The sequence below is a fragment of the Drosophila biarmipes genome, chromosome 2L (assembly GCF_025231255.1).
Source record: "Drosophila biarmipes strain raj3 chromosome 2L, RU_DBia_V1.1, whole genome shotgun sequence".
Lineage (NCBI taxonomy): Eukaryota > Metazoa > Arthropoda > Insecta > Diptera > Drosophilidae > Drosophila > Drosophila biarmipes.
Genome location: NC_066612.1, coordinates 1363231 through 1387786, shown reverse-complemented (window position 1 = coordinate 1387786; position 24556 = coordinate 1363231). Strand labels below are relative to the sequence as shown.

Sequence of the window (24556 nt, the reverse complement as noted above, 5' to 3'; positions counted from 1 at the left end):
ATTTTTCATGGCTTCATTTCATCTCGTCTCGATACAGAGCCAAAAAAGGAATGAAATTAAGAAATGGGTTGGGAAGCCGCCAGGAATTATCTGTATTGTTCAAGAATTGCCTTACTAATTTTTTAATTGTATATAATTAATTACTTATAAAAAAATTTAAGGAAGGGCACTTGTAAGGATAGTATTTTCTTTATCGATTGAAGTATCGAACTTATTCCGATATGAATTGAATTGAAAATTCTGATAGATACATCAGTTTTGAATATTCTTTTAAAGACACAACTAATATTGCTCCCTTTTTCTCCCGATAGTTGGTCGACCGTATATAGCCGAGGCTAGTGCCCTTGCCACGCCCACTCTGATTGCGATAATCGTGTCCTGCGTGGTCTTTGCCCTCTTTGCCGGCCTTATCCTGATGTTCTGTCGCTGCAAGCGGAACCAATCCAAGAAGAGCGCCGCCGCCAAGGACTACGAGATGGACTCGGTGCGACCGTCGATTGTGACCGCCCAGCAGAACCAGGCGCCGCCCCCCTACTACCCCGCCTCGGGGCTGGACAACAAGGCCCTGGAGCACTCGATGGATCTCGCCCTGAGCATGGAGGATCAGAAGACCGCCCTGTACGCCACGCAAAACGGCTACAGCTACCACCCCGGCAGTGGGGTGGTGGGCGTCGGCCTGGGGGGCGGCGTGGTGGGCGTGGGCGGAAGCGTGGTCAGCGGCATGGGCGGCGGAATGGGCGGAATCGGAGGCAGTGGCGTCGGCGTCAATGGAATGCCTGGTCTCAATGCACACACCATGCCCGGAAATGAATGTGAGTACTTGAAAATATATCTACCAACATATTTCATTTTAAGCTGGGAAAATATGTGCTACACTACAAAAATTTAATCAAAATTATAAACATAGGATTCAAATGAGAATATATTTTGCCACCTAAATTTATAAGAATGATATTTTAACGTATACTTTTTCGAACTTCTTGAGCAGTTTTTTATCTTTTTCGTAACTTTAAGTGCTAGCCACGTTGGGGTGCCAAACAAAAACTAAAGATCGAAACCAAAGTGTGAAATACTTCCGGTTGGGACATGTCCTTGGGTCCCTTTTTTATCCAGGGGTTTCTGGGCGCCCGCCTCCGTTTGGGCTGCGGTGATTTTTCATTGTCCACACAAATACGTACACTTCCGCACAAAATGAAATCCGTGCTGGCGTTTAAAGGAAAGCGTGTGGGTGGTACCAAGGGGGGTTTTCCGGGGGCTTTTTTTTTCGAAATTATGCTGCCCCTGAAAACGGGAAAAGTGCAAAATGGAGTTGAGTGCAAATCGATGGCGGCAAGAGCATTCATCAAGCGCGGTTTGTGTTCTGTCAGACCCCCTCTACGCACCTGGAAAAGCACTTTCCACTTCCGTTGTAAATTTGCTGAAACAGCAATTTTTTCTAAGCGCTTGCCGTTCTTTTTTGTCCGCCACTGTTTGTTGTTGGTCTGTAGCGTTTTGTAATATACTTTCCATTTTGCAATTGTTGCTGTCGTCCATTCATCGTGACGTCCCCTCCGCCCACTTGTCCCCCACTTCAAGTGGGGGAATCCCCCTGTTTCTTTTCACCATGACTCTTGCTCCCCGTTTGAATGCGTAAAACTGGACTGAAGCTTTCTGGGCACAAAGAAAAAATCCTCCCCAGTTTTCCCCTCAGCGGTTTTACACAATTCATTATTAATTGTGCTGGTTTCGTTTATTTCCCTTTTTTTTGGCCACTCACCCACATACATTTTTAATCTTTCACATGGTGGGGGCGAAGCATTTGGCACTTGCTAATGATGTGCAAATTAAAAATTCCTTTTTTTCGCATACCACAAGGATAGGGAAAATATCTGCAATAACTGGTCGTTGCTGAATTGAATCTACTCTTACATTTTTTAAGCCTCTAAATAGCAGCAATTTGCCTTGGCAATTTCGTGTTTCAATTGTTTTCGAAGGCCAATTAAAATGTTAAGGCGCTTAGTCTGGCAAGGACTCGCTGAGGGGCATTAAGGGGTTAAGGGGGCTGCCACCTAATTGCATTTAAAAACGATTGTGGGCGCTGCAAGGGGGAAGGAGTTGCAGTAACAGCTAATTTGCCAAGTGAAAGTGGCATGAATAATAAAGGGTTGCAAGTGCACGAAACGCAAGAGGACCAAAGAGTGTTGGGAAACTCCTTTTTCCCATTTCCCCGCCATTGTGAGCGCTAATTGCCGCTTAAGGAGCAGAGCAGCCGCAAGCGAGGAGCCGAAACACACGGCCCCGACCAAAATGTCCTTTGGCAGATGCAGATGCTTCCCGGAAACCCGAACCCCAGACTTCATTTGCACTCCACGACAAAAAATATTGATTAAGTTTAATGCCAAGGTACAAGACTACAGTCGTGAAGTAAAGAAATAAAATATTATGTCTGATAAAATGGTTAAAAAGTATACGAATTCGTCTATGAAAGTGTCTAAAAGTATGCAATAACATTTTTGGAATCAAAAGATGGTCGTTTTTTTTTTCATTGCATACTTTCAAACATCTTTAAAGGGTAATAAAAACCTCTAATGTAAAACAAGAGCTCCCAATATTTTCCCTGTGTAAAAACCCCTTCATTCTCCACTTTGTCTACAACTGAGAGTTCGGCCGGTTCATTGTTGTAGTTGCCTGCACTTTTCGGGCTCGTTAACGGCCGCCCAATTCAGGTCCTTTGGCTTTCCACCCCCAGAGCTTTGCCCCGTTCGAAGCCCTGCTCCTTGCTCCTGGTGGCCACAATTGCTTTCGACCTAGGCCAAAAACCTAATGAACTTTGCATGTAAACCTGCGACGACAATAAAAACAATCAAGCGAAGAGCGAAAGTGCAGCCAGTAAACGAGTGTTGAAAGGAGTCATTGCAGTTGGGGAAAGCGTTAATGTATCTTAAAGGTATCATGGGGTGAAATAGATGAATGCTTTAAGGAGCAAGTTAAAAAATATGTGAAGTAAAATAAACAAACACTAGCAGCTCTTATTAGTCCCTGGCCCTAAGTTATTCTGCTCAGACCAGGAAAGTTTCTTGCTCTCTCCAACTGAGGGATCACAAGTCAGGGTCTGGGATATGAAAATATCTGTGGAGTACGCCCACGGCTAGACGACGGCTAGGACATGTTCCAGCAAATAAATACACAGCAAAACAAGCAGCTGGAATTTGGAAAACCAAATAAATGCAAACAAATGTCGTCGCACACACAGAGGAGGCAACCAACCGTAGAAAATAGAGAGGAGGAAAAATAAAAATGAAAATATAAAAAAATAGCCGGGAAAACCAAAAAACAAAAAGGAGAACAGAGGGAATCTCGCGCTCGGCAAATTTATGCGCTAAATAAATAAAGCCATGAACCCGCGCGCCCGGCCAGCAAATGTCTGCCATGTTTTAGTTGGGTTTGGTTTAGTTCGGTTTGGTTTGGTCGGGATTCCTCTGGTCGGGGGTGTTTTCAATGCGCTTCTGGGGGACGGGGTTCCGTGTTCAGCTCAGTTCTCTTGTGTTCTGGGCTTAAAATGCAGCCCCGCAAAGCAAATAGCCGCAAAATAGTTTTGCGCGCCCCAAAAACGTAGCCCAAAGGGTGGTGAGGAAAGGGGGCAGCTTAACCACAAACAAAAAATTTAATATGTTATAAATATTTTTTATTATTTTTTGGCAAAAAAAAAATATTTTTTACTGTCTTTACGGTCTTTTTTCTGCCTTGAGTTTAATATAGTTTGATTTTCTGAGTAACAATAAGTAGTTATACAACACTAAATACACTTTGGTGTTTAATAATCAAAAGCTATTTCCAAAATATACCAGTATGAAATTATTTCAATAGCTAGTAAATATATTTCTCCGAGTGCACGCCAGCTGCTGTATTTGAGGCCAGCATTTTGCCGCTCTTTGTTCGCCTAATCTGTCTTTTTTTGCAGTGATTGCCTCTCGAACATGTTTGTCTTGTGCCAGTTGTAAGCGAAGGGTTAACACGACGGGTTCAGGGGGTCAGCAGCAGCCTTGGACGAGCAGACTGGGTGACCATCCGACCAACTAGCCAACTGACCCCGGCCAAACCAAAACAAACCAAAATCCCACCACACCACAAACAACATTTCGAAGACACCAGCTATATCTACGAGTTCCAATTTGCTGGCTTTTATTTTTTGCAGCTGGCCCTGCTAATTGGCTTAAATATAAACACAGTTGGCGAATTCCAGAGGAGAAAGGGCTTTAATTTATTACCATAAAGTCATCAATACCCTTGACCTGTCTCCGCCTTTCGACCAACTCACTTTCTTGGGCCGGAATTTTCCGTCATGCCCAGCTGATCAGGAACAACAAGGCGAATTCCGGGGAGAGTTTCGCTAACAAAGTTACTTTACTTTCCCTACTACGCCACGCCCCCACAGGCTTTTCATTCATTATCCTGGCGAAAAATAAAATAATATAAAATAGAATCTCAGAGCTGACGCTGTTGCAGCGAAGCAAAGTTTTTGGCCAACTTGGGCGCACAAAAGAAGCTGGCAGGAAAAGCGGATGGAGCGGCGGAAAAGTGCAACACGGCAAGTGCAGGAACTCGGCACTAGTGCGCCCCACTTTTCCCACTTTCCCCGGCCTTCCCCAGCCCATTTCCCAGCCCTTTCCCTTAAAACACAACCCTTGTTGTGCCAGCTACATTTAAGCGCATTTAGGGCAAATGCCAAGCAGCCTCCGTCTCTCGACTCGCAATCTCGACTCCCGGAGTCTCACAGTCGCGTCGCTAATTAAAAGTGCAACAAGGAAAAGGTCACCAGGGGTTGGGGAAATCGTAGGGAAAATCACTGCTGCATGGTTGGAGAATGGGGGGAAAACTTTCCAAAATATGTTCAACAAATCGGCATGCAAAAGAAAGGGGAAACTAAGTTAGACACATGAAAAATCATTTGATTAAATGGGATGTATATAATTTGCTTATTATAAGGACAACTATTTATACAAAATCTTTGAAAAATTAAGGTTAGTTTCTATAAAATCCGTGTATTTGCCCTACTACTTTCCCATTTTTCGAATGACTACTTCTCTCAGTGTAGAGTGAGAAACCTAGATAAGGAGCGAGCTGGTGCTATTAACACCCCAAAACAGCGAACTGGGCTTGAGTTCGGTTCGAATGAGTTGAGTTGAGTTGAGTTGGGCGGAATGGAAAGGGTTAAGTTGGCAGCAAAAGTGAGGAGGCAGCAACCCGAGGCGCACGTTTGCCCCCACCCTTAACCCCTGGGTGCCTCGGGGGCCGCGGCCTGCTATTTAGTTAACCGTTAATGGCATTTGAAACTGTTTTTATTGTGCGTCTGCCGCTGCTGCTGCTGCACAAAAATGTTGCATAATTGTAAGCGCTTCCGGTTGAAAAGTTTGTCGAGTGAATTAGAGGGAAAACTTTCCACCAGCCCAAGCACTTTTACATGAAAAGATTTTCCAAGTGCGGACTGGGTTTAATAATAAGCTGTTGCGGCGGGGCGGGCAGGGGTTTCGCGGGAAAACTGGGGAAAATGGAGGCGTGACTGGGCCAGAACTATGCCGCAACTGTTGTTGTTATTTGCTCAAATCAATGCACAAACTTTGACAAACTTTAATTGCTAAAAGAATAAAAAATAAAAAATACAAGGAGTAGGCAAAATGTTTCCCTCCAGACAATGGAAATGCATTAAAATTTTCATCAGCGAGGGAGGGAAATTTTGTTATTTCGGTCAAATATTTTGGCAAACTTGAGCAATCAAAAGTTGCCGCCGACAAAAGATTTGATGCTTATCAAATTGAAAAGTTTCAGTCTTTTTTTCTGTTCCGCCTTGCAATTGGAAAATGTATACAGGCAGAATGTGGCGGCATAAAATTACTCAAGCAAATATGCAAATTGGCCGGGCAAATAAAGAGCAAGCAGAAAAGTTGGCCGCATGAAATGTAAATTAAGTTAATATTATTACTGTTTTAGTTTTATGGCTAATCATAAAAATTATCACGCCCACCGAAAACGAGGCATAAAATCGGGGCCCTAAACTCGAGTCGCAGTTCCAGCTGAGGACACGCAAAAATGGCGAAAACTTGCCATAAAAATGGTCGCCAAAGAGCCCACGCAACACACGTCAGGGCTTAGGCGGGCTATATGGGGCTATTTCCCGAACCACTTGGTTGTTTAGACCCCACAAAATATGGCACTCAATCGGGGGAAGTCCCCTAAAATCGAACACTTTTATTGCATACTTTTGGGGCGTGCGAAAGATAGTGCACAGTCAGAAGTTACAATATTTAATGTATTATTTTCGATGGATAATTATGCTATTTTGCTTAGAAAATACAAATCATTTTACCAAGCACACCCCATAATTATCTGTTAATGTGGGAAAAACGGTAGAAAAGCTCCACTGTGGGTGTAAAAAACCCGGCAATCCTTTCAACTGTGTCAAATCCCCTAAAATGCCAAAGATTATGTACTTTTGGGGACACAATTTTTCCGCAGCCAACTCAAAATTCAAAAAGTTTTTGGTTGTCGGCAAGCGTGCGTTTAATATTTATGAGTGATTTATCACGATATAAAAAAATAATAAATGCGTCCAGGCAGCAAGCACGCACCAGCCGAGGCAAAGGCATAGGGAACAATGAATGAAAATGGAAAACTCGGTTGGCAGGGGGAGCAGGAGTGGGAAAACGGGGCACCAGCTGCTCCTCGTCGAAGGACAAAGGCTCCTCCACCCGTTTGCCCCATAAAAATTTGTCAAAATGGGCTGAGGGCTGAAGAAAGGTGCTCTGCGAGGGTTTATGACGCTGCGATGGGTTTTAAGTGGCGCACGCGGCGTATGCGCAATGTGATAAACTATTAATTACGCCTTGTCTACGACTCGAAGTTAATAAATTTTATGCCCCTGTCATTTTTATGTGTTAATCAATAAAAATCCAGCCCAAAGTTGCCGCCAAAAGATATAACTTCAACTTTGTTTTGGGACCAAACTTTTGCTTAATTTTAATTAAATTTTATTTTACTGCCAACGAGCGAAGTTTCACTTGGCCAAGGGCCAAATAGTCAGTGCCCAACATGTCAACGTTGGAGGTTAAAATAATAGGAGTTGTGAGAAGAAAAATAAAGAATTTTCAAGGAAAAACAATTCATACATGTCAACAAGTAAAGTTTGGATATTCTTAAAAAGTCATTATTTGTTGAAAAGTATTTAAATTTAAAAATAGGACCCCTTAAACATTGTAATTCACATTTTTTAAATAACTCATCAATACACTCTCTTCTTATATCTATTTTCATATTTATTTTTTCATACCGTTCTCCTTCTGTTTGGCAGGAATGAATATTCATTCATCATTCACACTTACATTTTTCGTTGTATTTTCCAGGGGTCAACATGGGCTACATGGAGAACAACTATTCGAACTCGAACAACGGCGGCAGTGTCAACTCGCAGGACTCCTTGTGGCAGGTGAAGATGGCGTCGGCGGCGGTGGGCAACCAGCAGGGCCTGGTCCAGGCCCCCCTCAACCAGTACGTGGAGCAGCAGCCCGCCTACGGCTACGACCCCTTGACCCACGGGGGCTACGGGGCGGTGGACGACTACGCCCCCTACCCGCACCTCACGGCCACGCCCAGCCAGGTGGGCGACGAGTACCACAACTTGCGCAACAGCCAGAATCCGTCCCGGCAGGACTACTGCAGCGATCCCTACGCATCCGTGCAGAAGCCCAAGAAGCGAGTCGATCAGCATTTAGGTGAGTGACCCACGGAGTTTCCTAAAGGAATAGATTAGATGTCTGGTCTGGGAGATAATAAATAGATTCAGATATGGGACGTTCTGTATGCAAATATAGGAACCTTTAATGCTGTATATGAATCGATATGATGTTACTTTAAGTTTCTGTTTCTAATAGAGGGGATTAGGTTAGGTTTGAGCGTAGAAAATCATATAAAGAACACATATGAAACAGATGTAAAGGAATATTCTCTCCAAGAACACAAAGAAGTATATTTTTCGGGGTAACGACAAAGCATGGATAACGAAACTTATTAGCAGAATTTTCACCCATTCATCAGAAACTGTGTGTGAACAAGAGCTGAATAAACGTCGATGAAATAATGAGAGAGAAGGGCAAACTGCAGAAAATTACACATAGATTGCGGAGAGATTTGTTGGAGGAACTTTTCCCTTATTTTGATTGATAAACTTTTGCCGAGCCGAGGACCCAAAGTTTCTATTTTCTGACACATTAAGCCGCCTAGAGTTCCCGGGAAAAGAGTGAGGTCCTGGCTTTCGCAATCCATGTCCTATGGCCTGTGTCAAAAAGTGTGTGGGCCAAGGAAAGTGAGCGGGCCAACAACATTTCCGTTGGCATCTCGGGCTTTGGCTCGCTTTCAGTTATGACAAGTTAAGCACTGGGACTCTGGCAATGTTTTGCGCCCTTTTCCATGCTAATTATGGGAGGTCAGTGGTGAGGGGTGAATGCGGGGCACAAGTTGCAAATAAATATTGTTGGGCAATATGCAGTTCGAACATTCGGACTCGGCTTAAAGTCTTTGTTGAGTTTGCTTTAAGTTCACCCGAGCACAAAACACCAACCGCAGCAAAAGCAGCAAAATCAACAAGGACCGAGTGGGTGGCAGGATGTCGAGGATGTGGGGATGTGGCGATGTGGGGGTGCCCTTTGGCATCCACAGCTTGCTTTTTTGGGATTGTCTATGGGTGTTCTGGGTGTCCTGGGTGTCCTGGGTGTCCTCTGTGTTTGTGTGTGCGCTCGAATTTTTGCGGAATCCATTTCTGCCGCATGGCCCATGTTGTTATGCGTGTTTTATTATTTGTATACTCTACAAGAGGGGGTACTAACGTAGCATTAGTTTTCAGTCGTGAGATATAAACTAGTAGATAAATCTGAAAGACAAAATTCGTGGGTTATTTATGGATGAAATGTTTAATGAATATGTGTTCAAAAGAATTGTAAACCATTACTCCTGAAACATAATGCTTGAGGTAAATGTATATTTTAATCAGCTAGAAAACAAAAGTTAGTTACCCAAGCAGAAAACAAGTAACAAGTATTTTTTCTTGACCAATTTAGAGCACAAGAGTCATGTTTTAGAGTACCCCTTCATATTCTAGGGTATCCAAATGTTTTGCAATTCTGCTCCATCATCCTGGTTGTTGTTGTTCTTGCGCTGCCAATACACCGCAAGTGTTTTAAAATATTAAATAATAAAAAGCGAACCGAACCGAACTGAACCGAATGAAAGCCCAAGATGAGCAGCGGCACAGTGAGTTTTGAGTAGGATCAGCAGCAGTGGTGACTGTAAAGCGCCGGCGGGTCGTATGCGTAATATCCCCTCTTATTCGGGTGTGTGTGTGTTGGCCACAACTATGAGCGGTGTGTGTTTGTGTGTGTTATCTTTACGCTTTATGAGCACCAAAACCGGAAAAAAATACATTTTTGGTAGCTACTTCTTGTTGTTCTTGGGCGCTTTTTATTGCCCTGGACTCGGAGGGTTGTTGTTTCTGTGTTGAATATTGTTAGCCATTTTTTTGTGTTTTTGCCCCAGTTCTTCTTTCACTCACTCCTTGCATATGAAATGCAATAGAGAAAAAATAAGCGAAAAAGAGCACTGGAGGCTCCCTTTCTATGTCCTTATTCATTTTTGTTTACTGTGGTTAAACGCAAGGCACAAACACGAAAAAATGCCAGGGACCCTGTAGTTATTTTTTGGCAAAAAATGCTTGGGAACAATAAAGAAAATATTTGGTAAAAAGAGAAAGAAATTAACTATTCGTGCATGTCAATAAAATGCAACAGCACCATCGGAGAAGGAGCAAGCTGCAAGTCACAAGATACTAGCTACCAGATGGAGGCCAGCAGAAGCAAGGCAAACTTTTAGGGGTAGTGCCACTGAAGAGGGTTAATGTAGAATGCAGTGGGTTGGGAGGGGCCAAGGGGGTTAAGAGTGGAAGAGCCAGCAGATTGACAGTGCTACAATATGCAAATACATCTTCATTACATTGATGTCAGCTTATGCACAGCTTGCGAGTGCAACTGAATGTCGCCACTGCGAGTGAGTGCGCTTGTGTGGGTGAGTGTGTCTGGGAGTGTGTGTGCCCGCCTGTCTGTGTTTGTATGTTTAAAAGCTTTTACACTTGCCAAACTCACATTTGAGACCCTCATCGCTCATTCTGCGGCCCGCTGCCCCACCTCCTGCGGCGTCGAGACCCCGGCTGACTTTTGTGCTACGCAAAATGCATCCAAAATGCACTCGAAAAAATTGGAACATTTAAATACATAATTTTAGACATTAAATCACTTGGGGTTCCATTAAAATCTTTAGAGATTATAAAGTGTGTAAGTATTCTGTAGGAAAAGTATTTCCTCGCGAAAATCTTTCATGCCTTAAAGTATGCTGTAAAAAATGTAGCGTAGCCTTGTGAATTTCTGTGGTAAATTATATTATTTATTTTACTTTACACATTATTCAAAAATGCATGTGCCATATTTTTCTGCAGTGTACATGGGTGATCTGAGGATGCAAGTGGAGGGGAGCGGGGTGCCGGCCATGGCCGGAAGGAAGGAAGTCTGCGGCAGGCGCCAAAAAGCTGCGTAAGCAAATTTTTTGCTCATCTGTTAACATGCAAAGAAGGCTGCACAGAATAAAGATTGGGGCGTGTATGGCATACATACTTACTATATGGGAAAACTGAAAGGGAAATTTTTGGGGGGCCGACCGACCGACAGACAGACAGACAGACCGACTAACTGATTGATTATGCCGACTTTTGTGTCAGTTGGTTGAGCGTCTTTGTTTGGTCTTTTGTCAAACAGACTCCTGGCCCACAGGAAATGGCTTTAATTCATCATTAGGGCCAGCGGAGTAGAGAAAGCCAGCCGCAAGATGAGGAACAAGTCGCAGATTATCCCGGGCTTTTAGCAGATTATTCAAATTGCTACTTCATGAATATACATAAACGATTTTGATTAATATCGGAGCATATGCTTGACATATTTATGTCGGGGTAATGTGACAGCGGGAGAGTATGGTAAGGGGAAATTAAGGGATAGGTAGATTATTGACTTTGAAACTGCTCATATGTTGTAGAAGCCTGCGATAAACTAGTAATAATCGATACTAAAACCCCCTAGCCCTTGTCTTAGCCAACTATCTGATGATTTAAGTCCAAACAAATCTGTTTTCGCCATTTGGAAGCCCTTCTCCCCTTTTCCCTTCTTATCGCTTCGCTGAAAGGCTCATAATGCAGTTTGCTTTTGGGCTCGGGCAATAAAAGCCAGGAAAACTTATTCAAAGTGCCATAAGAATCTTGGCTGGCCTCGCATTCGCTTTCGCTTTCTCCTTTCTTCTGGATGGCTTCCAAAATAGTTGCAAGGATGTGGGGCACAGGGAATCACATAAATCACATGAGTCAGGATTTTCGCAACAAGAAAAATGGACGAGCAGGAGAGCAGCAGGAGGCGAAACACACACTCCGCAGCACTAAACACACACTAAGTGGATTTGTGAGGAGGAGGCCGGGGGCAGGAGCCAGAAGAATCGGAGGGAAGACTGGAGAAAGCCACTGGCCAAAAAGGCAACAAATGATAAGCGTTTTAACCCCTTGTTCCATGCATGAGAAAGTGTTGCCAGCCAGCCAGCAAGTTTGTTTGTTTGGCTTGTGTGTGCTGCTGGGATAAACTCATCTGCAATTTGTTTACTTTCGACGTTTCCGAAAATTTACTAAAAAAGAATGGGTTATTACGAGCTTAGCATAGCAAAAAACTTGGCCAAGAGCGGCTAACACACTCAGAACATTTGCATGCCAAGACAGCTGGGCAAAAAGGCAACAGTGCGTATGCTTAACGCAGAAACGATTAAGTTGTTGAGCGACAGGGAGACTGGATGGAAATTGAAAAACAGCAGGAAAAACCACTAGCCGAAGGGGCGACTCGCTACCGAGGGCGTGGCACAATAAAGTTATGCGCATAATATCCACAGCTCACGTATTGGCCATAAAATGCGGCCAGGAGAGCCAAATCTTCCGGCACTAGAAAATCTACGAAGGGAAATAGTTCAGAAAGACGGGAAAAAAGGATTCGCTTTCCCAGCTTTCCCTGGCCGGCTTTCCCTTTTTCCCTCCTCCCATCGCTTTTTGGGTCAAGTTTATGCAGATGCCGGAGTGGAGTGGAAAAAATCCAAGGCGATGGGGCGATGGCGACAAACGCGCTTAGGAATTTTCACACGACCCAGAAGCCGGGAAAAACCAGGGGGAGGGGGTTGCGATAGCAGCGGTCCGGTGAAGAAAAGCCAGTCGAACGAGACGGAATATGTTAAAGAGCAGTTGTTAGAAAGGATTTACGTTTAGCATTTGAGGGCACGGAGAGAAAAGGTCTGAGTACTAAATAATCGAGATAATCATTTTAAAATATTAAATACATTGCAATAGATTAATAAGGTATACAATTCGAACTCAGTGGATGTTTAGGTAGGTTTTTTGGAAATAAATACTTGCGATATCGCGTGTATTATAGTTTAATGTTCCTTTGACAAAAACTCCAGGATTTTTTCCAGTGCGGAAACGGGTTAAGGGAAAGCGGGCGGGAGGTAGACACATTCACACATTGGTATTTGGCCAAAAAAGCATTTCGATGCGGCGATTTTGTTCTGGCTCCTCTTTTTCCTTATTTTGAAATTCAAATTCCAATAAATTTTCCAACGATTTGGCACACAAAGCAATCCAAAGCAGAAAAAAGGGGGCTTAAGTGTGGGAATGCGTGGGGGTTGTTAGCGCTGAATCCTTTGCCGGATTTGCATGGCCAAAAGAGCTGCGGACATGGCTCGAAGCGGCGAGTTGGGCGGGGGATCCGCTTAAATATGCAACAATTTGTAGCAGACAAAGATGTTTGCCAAAGCGGCGGGGGAGGGGCGCAGCAGCAGCAAGTCCTTTGATTATAAATTAATGTCCTGTTTACCGGGGATGGAGTGGAGTCCCCCCAAACGAAATGCCAGAAAATGCCTCTAATTCGTTTACGATTTGGAGGGGGTCAACAAATGCAGCAATTGCACTGCAATCGGGTGTCGTTAGTGGGGGCAATCAGCTGGTAAATTAAAACAATTGATTTCGGGGGACCTAAAGCTCAGTAAGCGAGTTGGTAGAGCATAGAAGCGTTTTCCTCCATTTTAAGCTAGACCATAAGCATTGGCGTGTTTTAACTACTCCCTAACATGGCTATTTTTCTCTACTACTCTCACACATGTCTTGCACACTCATGAATCCAAAAAATATATATATCATAAACAAATCTATAGCGGACATCATACAGGATGTTACGCTCTAACGGAGCGCGCAGGCTGAAGTAAGTTAAAGTCAGACAAAAAATCCAAATTCCATTACTGTGATGATGCTGAATTTTTGAGTTGCCTGGACTTCATTTTGCCTATGATTTTCCCAGCCTAAGCACTGAGAGCCCTCAAAAAAAAAAAGAGAAACACTGTTTTGATTAGCATTTTGTTTTTAATTGTTTGAGCATGACTTGACCGCTTTTCCGCCCATTTTGGTAAACTAATTTAAACAATGTCCCCCGTCTCTCTCTTCCGAACACAGATTCACCATATCACGACGTAAGCGGCCTGCCCAATCCCTACAACATGGAGCACTTGGAACAGGACGAGGTCCTTCCCCCGCAGCAGCACATGTCCTTGAGCTACGACGACAGCTTCGAGGGCGAATATTCGACAACGCCGAACGCCAGAAATCGTCGCGTCATACGCGAGATTATTGTCTAGGGAAATCTAGTTCGAGTATCGGTAAATCGGAAAATCAGCACTCAAAATATTCTCCAGAACACCACACACCCACACACGCGCTAAATTCCATCATCATCCATTTTTATATTATCATTTTTACCTGCCAGCAGCAGATCTTTCGAAAAGTGGCCATTTTGAATACTTTTTTTAATATATTACTTCGATGTAAGCTTAGTTTTTGAGGGATACGACGAACGTGTGTTGAGTTTTATTGGCAACGAAGCATATACCATATACCATACGCCCTAGGATTAGAGTTCCGATCTATCATTGCTCTAGTTCAGCACTTTGTTGAAACAACACGACAACACTGAGAAATGCCCACACACACGGATTGAAACCATCACTGGACAAGCACTAAATGTTACGATTTACCAGGTAGCATAAGGCTAAGTAGTAGTTAATATTAATGGTCATCTAGGTCCCAGTTGCAACAAACGAACTCTAAACTGTAAGTCGGAATTTCGGAGGGCAGGCGATCGAAAATCGAAAACAAAATCTCACTTTTCACCTAGGCTTAGGCTAACTAACTCGTAAGTGATTCTTGTTGGTTCTGTGCAATATTCGCGAGCACAGATCCACGAAAAGTAAAAAATATATACATAAACAGTACGACCTGCCACAAAAAAAATCAAGAAAACTATATAAAAAAAATCGAAACAAAAGGAAACAAAACTTACCTTAAATTAATTTTAAATTTTTAAAAACATCTGAGAAAAACGAAAAACGTTGCTTTAAGTAAGTTATATGATACAAAAACAAAACTGAAATACAGAAACCTTTAACAAATTATTGAAAATAATTGAAAAAGATTAAGATAAAAAGTAAAAGAAAAAAAATAGAATTCAACTCCTCCATTCTGAAACTTTAATTTAATTTCCAAAATTACCAACCTACGAAACCATGTGTTTTCCACTTGTTCAAGCTTTGTGTTGAAATTCAAAATTTTAGTTGTAGTTATCGTTAAGCCAACTAGAAAACGATCGATTAAGTTATGTTAACCAGACCTATTGAGTTTAATATAGATGTTTTGTTTGTGTGCATTACGTTGTGTTTTTAACCCTTATCATGTGTTTTGCAACTTTTTGACAATGGCACAGACACAACTCGAGAGTTCGAGAGGAAAACATTTTTGTAGCTAAGATTTAAATGTAAATACATGTGTAATTGTATATATTTACTTGACTTGCAAAGTAAATAAGCAGCAGCGGCAACTTAAATTAAATTGTAGTTAATTTTAAACAATTTCGAAATGAATTTAACTAGTAAGCAAGTGTTTAAGAGCAAATGCCACAAAATAAAGCGGATAAAACGAATATAGAAACCTTAAGCAAACAAGAACTCTCGTCGAATGAACAAAAATATATAAGCAAGGCGGTAAGAAACGAGAAACTTTATTATATAAATTATACAATCTAAAAACCAGATAAGCGGATATACATTATATATATACATATACACGTACATATACATCTACTTATTATTTGTAAATAAGTAAAGCATAATTTCTCATTTGAAAGCCCCAAGCGAACCGGAATCCATTAAAAATATATTTCCAAACACTACAAAAAGCGAAACAGAAATCAAAGCAGATTTTTATTTAGCAAAAATATTTATACAAATAAATATATGTATATTTTGCAATTTGACTGACAGCCGTGGCAGTGGCACACAAAAACACGAGCTATAAAACCATGAGCGAAAAGTAGAAACAGAATCTGAGGCCCTCGGGCTGTTCAAACAATAAAACACTTTGTTAACTATTTTGTATGCATTTCTGATTTCATTCAATTCAACAAATTGCCACCCCACAAAACGGAAAAGAAAACATTAGCTAAAATATTTATGCGAACACAAACAACACTCATGCAGTCACACACGTAAAACAAAACATATAATATTTTTTTATTCAGTTTTAAAACGAAAGGTAAAAATAAAGCGAAACATCAAAAACGAAGAATTTAAATTAAATGCCCTGTGTTTTGATTGGCAGTGGTTTGGACGTTTTCATCCACAGATTATTAAATTGAATGGCAAAGAGACAGGAATGAGATTGGGTCATTTGAAATGGGAAAGCCTGCAACGTGAGTACAGATGCAGAATTATTGCCATACCCAATAAATACTTGAAGTTGAATCAAACATCGGTGGGGTTTCGAAGGTGCCCAGAATGGGGCAGCAAAATATTCTGATGGACTTTAAGAAACCTTCAGAACTATACTCTGCTCTCGTAACAGGTACTTTAACGTAAGTATATGGTTTTTGGCAGACTTAAGGACCCAGAGAAGTCGAAAATGCTTTATTTTCTGTGGACGTGCAGCGGGAAAACTCCTCCGAAAAAGGGGCTGTGGGCGTGGCGGCAGACATCAGCATTAATAACAAAGAAGCAGCAGCTGCAGGCGTTGCATAATGTGCCATGTTTAAGTTGATTGGCACCAAATTTATAGCATGCAATTTGACTTAAGTGGCAGTGCAGCACTCCGGCACCCTGGCTCTCCGGCGCTCTGGCAACCCTGGCGGGCAATCCTGGCGCCGGAAGTAACACGACACTGACATTTTAATTTAGTGCCAAGCGCAGGACCTCTCGCTCCCCACCTCCTCCCAGCCCCTCGGTTTCCCTTCCTGTTCGTGTCACTTTTGCAGTTTTGCGTAAGAAACGAAAGTCAGCCACTTCGAATACCGCTGACAGCTGGGGAAAACCGGGAAAAGCGGGAAAGTGGAGGCGCATTCCAGCCATCAACTCGAAATCAAATGGAAGCGATTAACAAGCAGATAAGTGTGTGAGAAATGAAGTTTATTTATGGGATTCCCGATGTTAAAACCAAATTGGCAGAAATAAATGTCTCCCAAATTGTTGAGCTTTTCCTCGGTTAGGAAGGTATACAATTTAAAGAAAATAGAGTGAAGGGGAATATATTTAAGAATGTATTTTATATAGAATAAGTAAGTACATACATGCATAGAAGATTTCTCTGAATTTATTTAATTTATTGAAATATTTCTTTGAAAAAGTAAACCTGTTTTCTAGGAGTGCTTGGAATCATTTGAAAGGGAACGTGAACTAATTTCTTCCCGTTTCTCGCCTGGCTCCAGCTGCAGTTCGCAAATGTGGGCCACAGAGCAGGAACAGGAGCTGTCAGCTGTCCCATATAGACCTCTACAGGGGCCCACAAAGAGCCAGGAACCACCAAACCACTCCGAAGTGAACTGGAACGAACCGCAGTCATTCATTCATTCATATCTCGGTGGCGAAAACAAAAGCGGCATATGGAAATTCATTTACTCCGCTCGACTCCATCCCTAACCCCTGAACGGGTCGGCCCGGCCCGGCCCCCTTAACCCGCCCGTGACCAAGGATGGCTCATCCAGCACGTAGGCGGCAACCGCCGTCAATTAAAGCGCTGCCGGTGGCGCCTAATTGGATTTATGCCACATTTATGTGTGTAGGTGCAAATTCGCGGAATCGCTGCAAATTGCGGGGCTGTCGGAGAAGTCGTGCTAAAAATCAGCAGGATAATGAGCGACCAACTGCTGCCATTAGGCGCGGGAAAAACACTAAACCACCGAGCACCACAAACTTAGTGCCGTGCCTCAACAATTGCAACTTTCGAGGACTTTAAATGAAATTACGCGAAAACTTTCGGACTGGCGTCAGGAATGGTAACTTTTCAAGAGATGGCCAGGCGGCACACAAACTATATCCCACGATTTTGGCCGATGGCACGCCCGCGATCGTAATGAGTTCCATAAATTACCGCAAATTAAAGACCCGGTGAGTAGGCATCCTCTTACGTAAGTGGATGCCACCTGGATTCCATCGACCACTGAAGAGCAATTACTTCCGGGGAGTATCCGAAATGGCACCTCACAAAACATGCGGGTTGGAGATAGATGGTACTTGTTTTTAATTTTTAAAAGTAAAAGAATCACATTCACGTACTGTTATAACTTCTATTAATAAATATTTATTATTATTAGAGTGGGTTCAAGTCACGCCTTCCTTAACTTGCCATAAAATTCCCCAGCGATTAGAATTAAAATTCTGTTGATTTACTGAGTTTTAAGCTTAAGTAGCTGCCAATGCTCCCCATGTTTGTTTATTAAAGTATTGTTCCAATATAAATTTGTATGGCTAGTCGAATAGGCCAGGGTCTTCTTTCAATTAGCCACTTTGATTTTTGCTGGGTGCGTGGAGGGGAATCTCCACCCATACTCCCATCGTCCATTCTGTTTGTGTGCTCTGCGGTCATTGGTTTGTAATTAATGCGACCAGAAGCTGACCAAAGAGCGACTTGGCACGCCTGCGGCTCCCTAATGTTGCACTGCCCAAAGTGCCGGAGTCGGAGGTAAATCGCCGGAATGCCCCGCCTGCCTGCGGTCGTTCCTCGCGGATGAGGAGGAGGGACACCTCCGCGGCCTCCTTGAGTGCTTTTGTGTTTAATTTTATTAGTTATCGACGTAATCTTTGAAGTTTGCCGCCCCAAACTCCCGGGGAGCTTCAACTTTCGCAGCCCTCCTCCCTCGGATGCAAGGCGCCTCCATTAATCGCGTTAAGTCGAACGTGTGTGTCAGTAGTATCTGGCGCGAAATTCGCCCACACAATTTTGGAGGCTGCAAAAGTTCCAGCGAAATACAATTAGGCCTTGGCATATGCAAGGGAAAGGAGCAGCTGATGAGGAAGTTAAGTTTCGGTTCGACTTAATCTAATGTTTCATTAATTTAACTATAAACGAAGCTTATTAAATGGGAAAAGAGTCATATGTTAGTTCAAAATAAACTCATAGTTGATATTTATGTTTGTTCGTTTAATAGTTTAAAAATTTAGAATTTCGTAGCTCTTTATTATTTCTAACATGATGTTATGACCTCATGATTTGTGTTTAAGACCACAAAAAAGGCACACTGATAAGGAAGTAAAAAATGTATGCTGCAAAAAAGTGTTTCACTTTCTGGTGAATTAGGCTCATTGTTTTGAGTATCGAAATTCCTGGTACTTCCTATCGCACAAATGTGTTGTGTCCAAATTTATGTACATACTTTGGAAATTAAGTGATTCAATTTTTTGTACGATACCCGCCGTGACAACCAAACTGTTTGAAATCTAAATAAAAGCTTATTAAATCACGTGATCATTAAAACAATATGAGGCATTAGAAAGACTAATACTTAATTTTAAAGGTATACATTGAGAACGCCACCTACTTTATATTTAAGCCAAAAATAACTAGCTTTCTATTACATCGTTATCAGAAATATCCCAATTCGATTTGATTATCTGCGTTGCTACGGCAGGCCTTTTCCTGGACTTTTAACCTTTCGGAAACGACCCCTTGGACCCAGTGCCTTACAGGCGGACCTTCCCCGGCAGCAGCTGCTCATTTGCTGCTAATCCTGCCCTCCGAAAGGGATTGCCACCGTACCATCCGCACCACCTTCATTGCCTGGCAACTAGACAGCCAGTGGTGGTCGGTGGTTGGGCTCCGTAATTTGAGCGCAAATATTGAAGTTTCAAAACCACCGGCAACAGTGGCTGCTGCCGCAAATAAAAGAATAATAATAATAATGAGCAAATATTTAAGCAGCCCGGAACTTATCAGAGAAACAGCTGCACTGGTAAAAAATTGTTGGGCTTCTAAATAAATTAAATTTTTGTCGTACTCAAATCTTAGTTATTTGGGCACAAAATTTTGTTTTGTTCTGTAAGTATTATTGTAAGTATTAATTTACTCAAAAACTTGAACTAGAAATACATTTGAAAAGGAAAAGAAGTCACAAATATGTATGAACATGCCTTAGCCTTAGTCTTATTTTTAGATTTTTCTCTGCCACGGGGACATTTCCTTCGCCAGGAAGAGTCTCATGGCCAGAAACCTCCCTTAGATTTCACCACCCTGAAGTCTCCCGTTCGCTGATTGTAATTATGAATGAAATTTGAATTGCTGGGGGAGAGGCGGGAAACCGGGGAATCGGAGAACGGGAATTCGCTACACTGTCCGTTGCATTTCGCCGGACACGTGGCAGGTCCTGATCCCCGGTCACGTGTCCTTGGCCACCACCCCCTTCGCCCCTTTCGCCCCATCCACGCTCATCGGAAGTGCCAATAAGTAGTTGTCAATATTGACTGATTATCTCGAGATTTAGAGGGGAGGTGCGGAGAAAGCCGTCGACCGTCGTGATTGCGAGTTGTTTGAGACTTAAGCGGAAGTAAACATAAATCACAGCAAGGAACGCCGCCACCCTCGGCAATTATTTTGCAGGACTTTCCAGGAGATGGCCATAATTCAAGCTCGCGGGCGACAGGAAGAAGCTGCTACCATTTAGTTCCATCTCCTGCAATGCGATTCCGACCGGAGATGTGCATAATTGCATTGGGACGGCGGCCCAAGACGAAACTGCAGTCCCAGTTTAGTGGTGTAATGTGGGGATGAACTGAACGATGACTCTATTAATCGCTGGGATCACCCCTGGTTTCTAGACACTTAGTCATAATTATACCGAAACGATAAAGTCAAACATTTTAAGCAGAAATATTTTCTCTTTTGTGACTCCTACTTGGTTTAAAAACAAGAATGGAAGTTAACTTCGGTAATCCGAAGTTTATATACCCTTGCAGTTGTAAAAAATAATCTATAATTTTATTAAATTGAATTCAAAATTCTTAAAAATATAAAAATTTATATTTCCAATATTATAAGATAATATAAAAAAGCCCCAAAGCTATAATTTGTTTCATATTATTTCCCATCAATTATCCGATCGTTCCTATGACAGCTATATGATATAGTCGTCCGATTTTAATAATATTTAATTCGAACTAATTATAATATGTTATTTTTAAGCCAATAAAGTTATATGTTAAAAAACACCAAAGATATAATTTTCATTTCATGTTTTCCGACTAATTTTCCGATCGTTTCTATGGCAACTATATGATATAGTCATCCGATTTTGATAAAATTTAATTCGTAATTCAGAATTAATTTAAAAATGTTATATCCAAGCTTAGAAATGTATGTTATGTTACACCAAAGATATACTTTTTTTTTTAATTTTTTCCCTGATAGTTCCTATCGGAGCTATAAGATATAGTGGTCCGATCCGGCTGGTTCCAACTTTTATACTACCTGCAAAGTTTCAGCACGATAGCTTTAAAACTGAGAGACTAGTTTGCGTAGAAGCGGACGGACAGACTGACGGACAGACGGACATGGCTAGATTGTTTCGTCTTGTGAGGAGTCACTGCGTTGCAAACTTTTGACTGAAATTATTATACCCTCTGCAAGGGTATAGAAAAGCGACACAATTTGATAAGAAAAGTATGGAGCGTGCTGCCCGTTTTCTGTACAAAACTTTAAGAAATAATGATTTTCATTTAACAGATGTACGAAATGCGGAAGGCTTTATTTAGCTGATAAAGAATATTTAAGACCCTAACCCATAGGTCCCAGCTCAGTCGTTTTTTAACTTTCCAAGAGCATACAACTCCGGTGGTTTTTGAAACCATGAAGCTCTTGTGTGCTTTCGCAATACTTGTAGTCTGCAGCTCGGTTTTAGCTAATGGGGATGCTTGTGAGCCGGGCGAACATATCGATCACGGGCAAGTTGAACGGGTGGGTGATAAAAATATTTTAAAGTGTGATGATGGATATGTCGTAACGCCCTGCAAAGGCGAAACCTTAGAAGTAGAAGATACAGAATGTAACAGTAAGTACGAAAACCATTACTTCTAAAGTAGTTTAACTTGAGTTCTTAAAAAAGTATATTAAGTAAAGAAAGAAAATTTTCGATTCGATTTTATTAAATTCATAAACAATATAGTTGTAAAAGATTAACGGAGAACAATGCAAAAAAAAATATCTCTGTTTTAAAAGTCTCTTTCTTGCTTTTGACATTTAAGTAAGATAAAAGATGGTTTTTATAAAAGCTTATCAAATTATTTTACCGATCTTGCAGAATCGAACTGCGCTTGCTTGGAATGCTGCGTAAAAGGGCCATTAATTCTAACCGACAACACCAGTAATTCTCTGGATAGCAACGGGACAAATATACTGGAAAATCCATCAGATGATCAAACTACTGCAGCTCCAACTAAATCAACCGAGGCGATTTCAACTGCTGGGGAGGGGGCACAACCAAAGATTGAAAAGGCACCGGAGCCTTCAACCAATGCGACCGATAGAATCCCCAATAATATGACGACTCCTGAAACCCCAAGTACTCCTGAGTCCAAAGAGAACACAACTATTTCTTCAACCCATGGTAGCCGCGATCTGTCTTCATCTAAAATAAATACCTCCGATGAAAAGGCACAACCAAAGATTGAAAAGGCACCGGAGCCTTCAACTAATGCGACCGATAGAACCCCCAATAATATAACGACTCCTGAAACCCCAAGTACTCCTGAGTCTAAAGAGAACACAACTATTTCTTCAACCAATGCTAGCAGCGATCAGTCTTTATCTAAAATAAATACCTCCGATGAAAAGGCACAACCAAAGATTGAAAAGGCACCGGAGCCTTCAACCAATGCGACCGATAGAACCCCCAATAATATAACGACTCCTGAAACCCCAAGTACTCCTGAGTCTAAAGAGAACACAACTATTTCTTCAACCAATGCTAGCAGCGATCAGTCTTTATCTAAAATAAATACCTCCGATGAAAAGGCACAACCAAAGATTGAAAAGGCACCGGAGCCTTCAACCAATGCGACCGATAGAACCCCCAATAATATAACGACTCCTGAAACCCCAAGTACTCCTGAGTCTAAAGAGAACACAACTATTTCTTCAACCAATGCTAGCAGCGATCAGTCTTTATCTAAAATAAATACCTCCAATGAAAAGGCACAACCAAAGATTGAAAAGGCACCGGAGCCTTCAACCAATGCGACCGATAGAATCACCAATAATATAACGACTCCTGAAACCCCAAGTACTCCTGAGTCTAAAGAGAACACAACTATTTCTTCAACCAATGCTAGCAGCAATCAGTCTTTATCTAAAATAAATACCTCCGATGAAAAGGCACAACCAAAGATTGAAAAGGCACCGGAGCCTTCAACCAATGCGACCGATAGAATCACCAATAATATAACGACTCCTGAAACCCCAAGTACTCCTGAGTCTAAAGAGAACACAACTATTTCTTCAACCAATGCTAGCAGCGATCAGTCTTTATCTAAAATAAATACCTCCGATGAAAAGGCACAACCAAAGATTGAAAAGGCTCCGGAGCCTTCAACCAATGCGACCGATAGAATCACCAATAATATAACGACTCCTGAAACCCCAAGTACTCCTAAGTCTAAAGAGAATACAACAATTTCTTCAACCAATGCTAGCAGCGATCAGTCTTCATCTAAAATAAATACCTCCGATGAAAAGGCACAACCAAAGATTGAAAAGGCACCGGAGCCTTCAACCAATGCGACCGATAGAACCCCCAATAATAAAACGACTTCTGAAGCCCCAAGTATTCCTAAATCTAAAGAGAACATAACTAGTTCTTCAACCAATGGGAACAGCGATCAGTCTTTATCTGAATTAAATTCTTCCGATGAAAATGCAGAACCAAAAATTGAAAAGACAGAAAACACCATCAGGACTACACCAAAAGTCGAGAAAAGAACCACTCCCCCAACTACAATTCATAATCAGTCTGCAACAAACGCAAATTTGCAGAAGACTTCAGAAAATGTTACCAAAGCCGCTTTTCCATCTGAAAATCACCGAGAAAACTATCGAATATTCAAAAAGATTGGCACAACTATACCAAGAGTCGTGGAAAGAACAATGACTTCAGCTTATAATCAGACTGGAAAGAGCGCAGATGTGCAGAAAACTTCACCAAATATTACCAATGTCTATTCTTCATCTGAAAAACAACGAGAAAACAATCCTTTAGTTGGAAAAATTATACCAAGAGTCGAGGAAAGAACCACGACTTCAACTCCAACTTATAACCAGACTGAAAAGAGCGCAGATGTTCAGAAAACCGAAACCACTACACGCCCACTATTAACTGCGAAGATGCAAAATGGATCAAATAGTTTAAATAAATGCGGGAAATATAACCTGGCCTTGCTCATTTGCACTATTCTTACCCTTCTGTATAAGTGAGATACATATCTAATTAGTATATAGAAAACTATAAGCTCTTGCATGGAGTAAAGGATTTAAAAAATTTTTAAAAACATTTTTTAGTAAATAAAAGTCTAATAAAAATAAAATTTTATAGAGATTTTTAAGTAAATAAAAGCCCAAAAAGTTCCTTTTGAATTTGTCAGGCATAGGAAGAGGCGTAATAATCTTCATAAGAAATTTCAGCTTGAATTGGTTGTCAAAAATTTATACATTTTCGGAGAGTTAACTCTAAATTGGGTGTCACTGATTAACACGCATTAATACATTTTAAAATTAAAAAATAACAGACAATAAATAATACGTAATAACAAAAAAGTAAACTATAATATTTAAAATACCTTTTGGCATAAATTTGAACCCAATAAAATCGCGCAGTCCAGTTTGAAGTATATTTAAAAGCACCCTGTACTTGATTACACAAAAATGTCAAATTCTGATATTTCTTTTGAAGAAAATTTAAGTGAGATAAAAAAATGCACTTACCAAAAAACTTAATAGTAAAACTTGAAATCAGCAAATGGAGTCTAAAATGTATTATTAATTATGTTCAAATTAATTGAAATTTAAATACCCTTAAGTTAACAATTCTTGTTCAACTTTTATGTTTAA

At 41.4% G+C, this 24556-nt stretch overlaps 2 protein-coding genes across 2 annotated transcripts in view; both read left to right on the top strand.

The window, feature by feature from the left end:
• Positions 1–15774, top strand: part of LOC108029071 (hemicentin-1) — an 85630-nt gene extending 69856 nt beyond the window's left edge. Inside the window, exons 7-9 of the mRNA XM_017101143.3 lie at positions 312–812; positions 7377–7745; positions 13601–15774. Of these exons, the coding sequence (XP_016956632.1) occupies positions 312–812; positions 7377–7745; positions 13601–13782 (1052 nt within the window). The 3' untranslated portion in view covers positions 13783–15774. The remainder of the gene's footprint in view (positions 1–311; positions 813–7376; positions 7746–13600) is intronic.
• A 5644-nt stretch (positions 15775–21418) lies between these two features.
• Positions 21419–23923, top strand: LOC122818808 (uncharacterized). The gene is made up of 2 exons (XM_050884923.1): positions 21419–21506; positions 21756–23923. Exon 2 carries the CDS (start codon positions 21995–21997, stop codon positions 23921–23923), a length of 1929 nt encoding a protein of 642 aa, XP_050740880.1. The 5' UTR covers positions 21419–21506; positions 21756–21994.
• Positions 23924–24556: the final 633 nt, after the last annotated feature.

Excerpts from the sequence above, each read along its gene's own strand:
- LOC122818808 (XM_050884923.1), top strand. The coding sequence starts at position 21,995 with ATGACGACTCCTGAAACCCCAAGTACTCCTGAGTCCAAAGAGAACACA.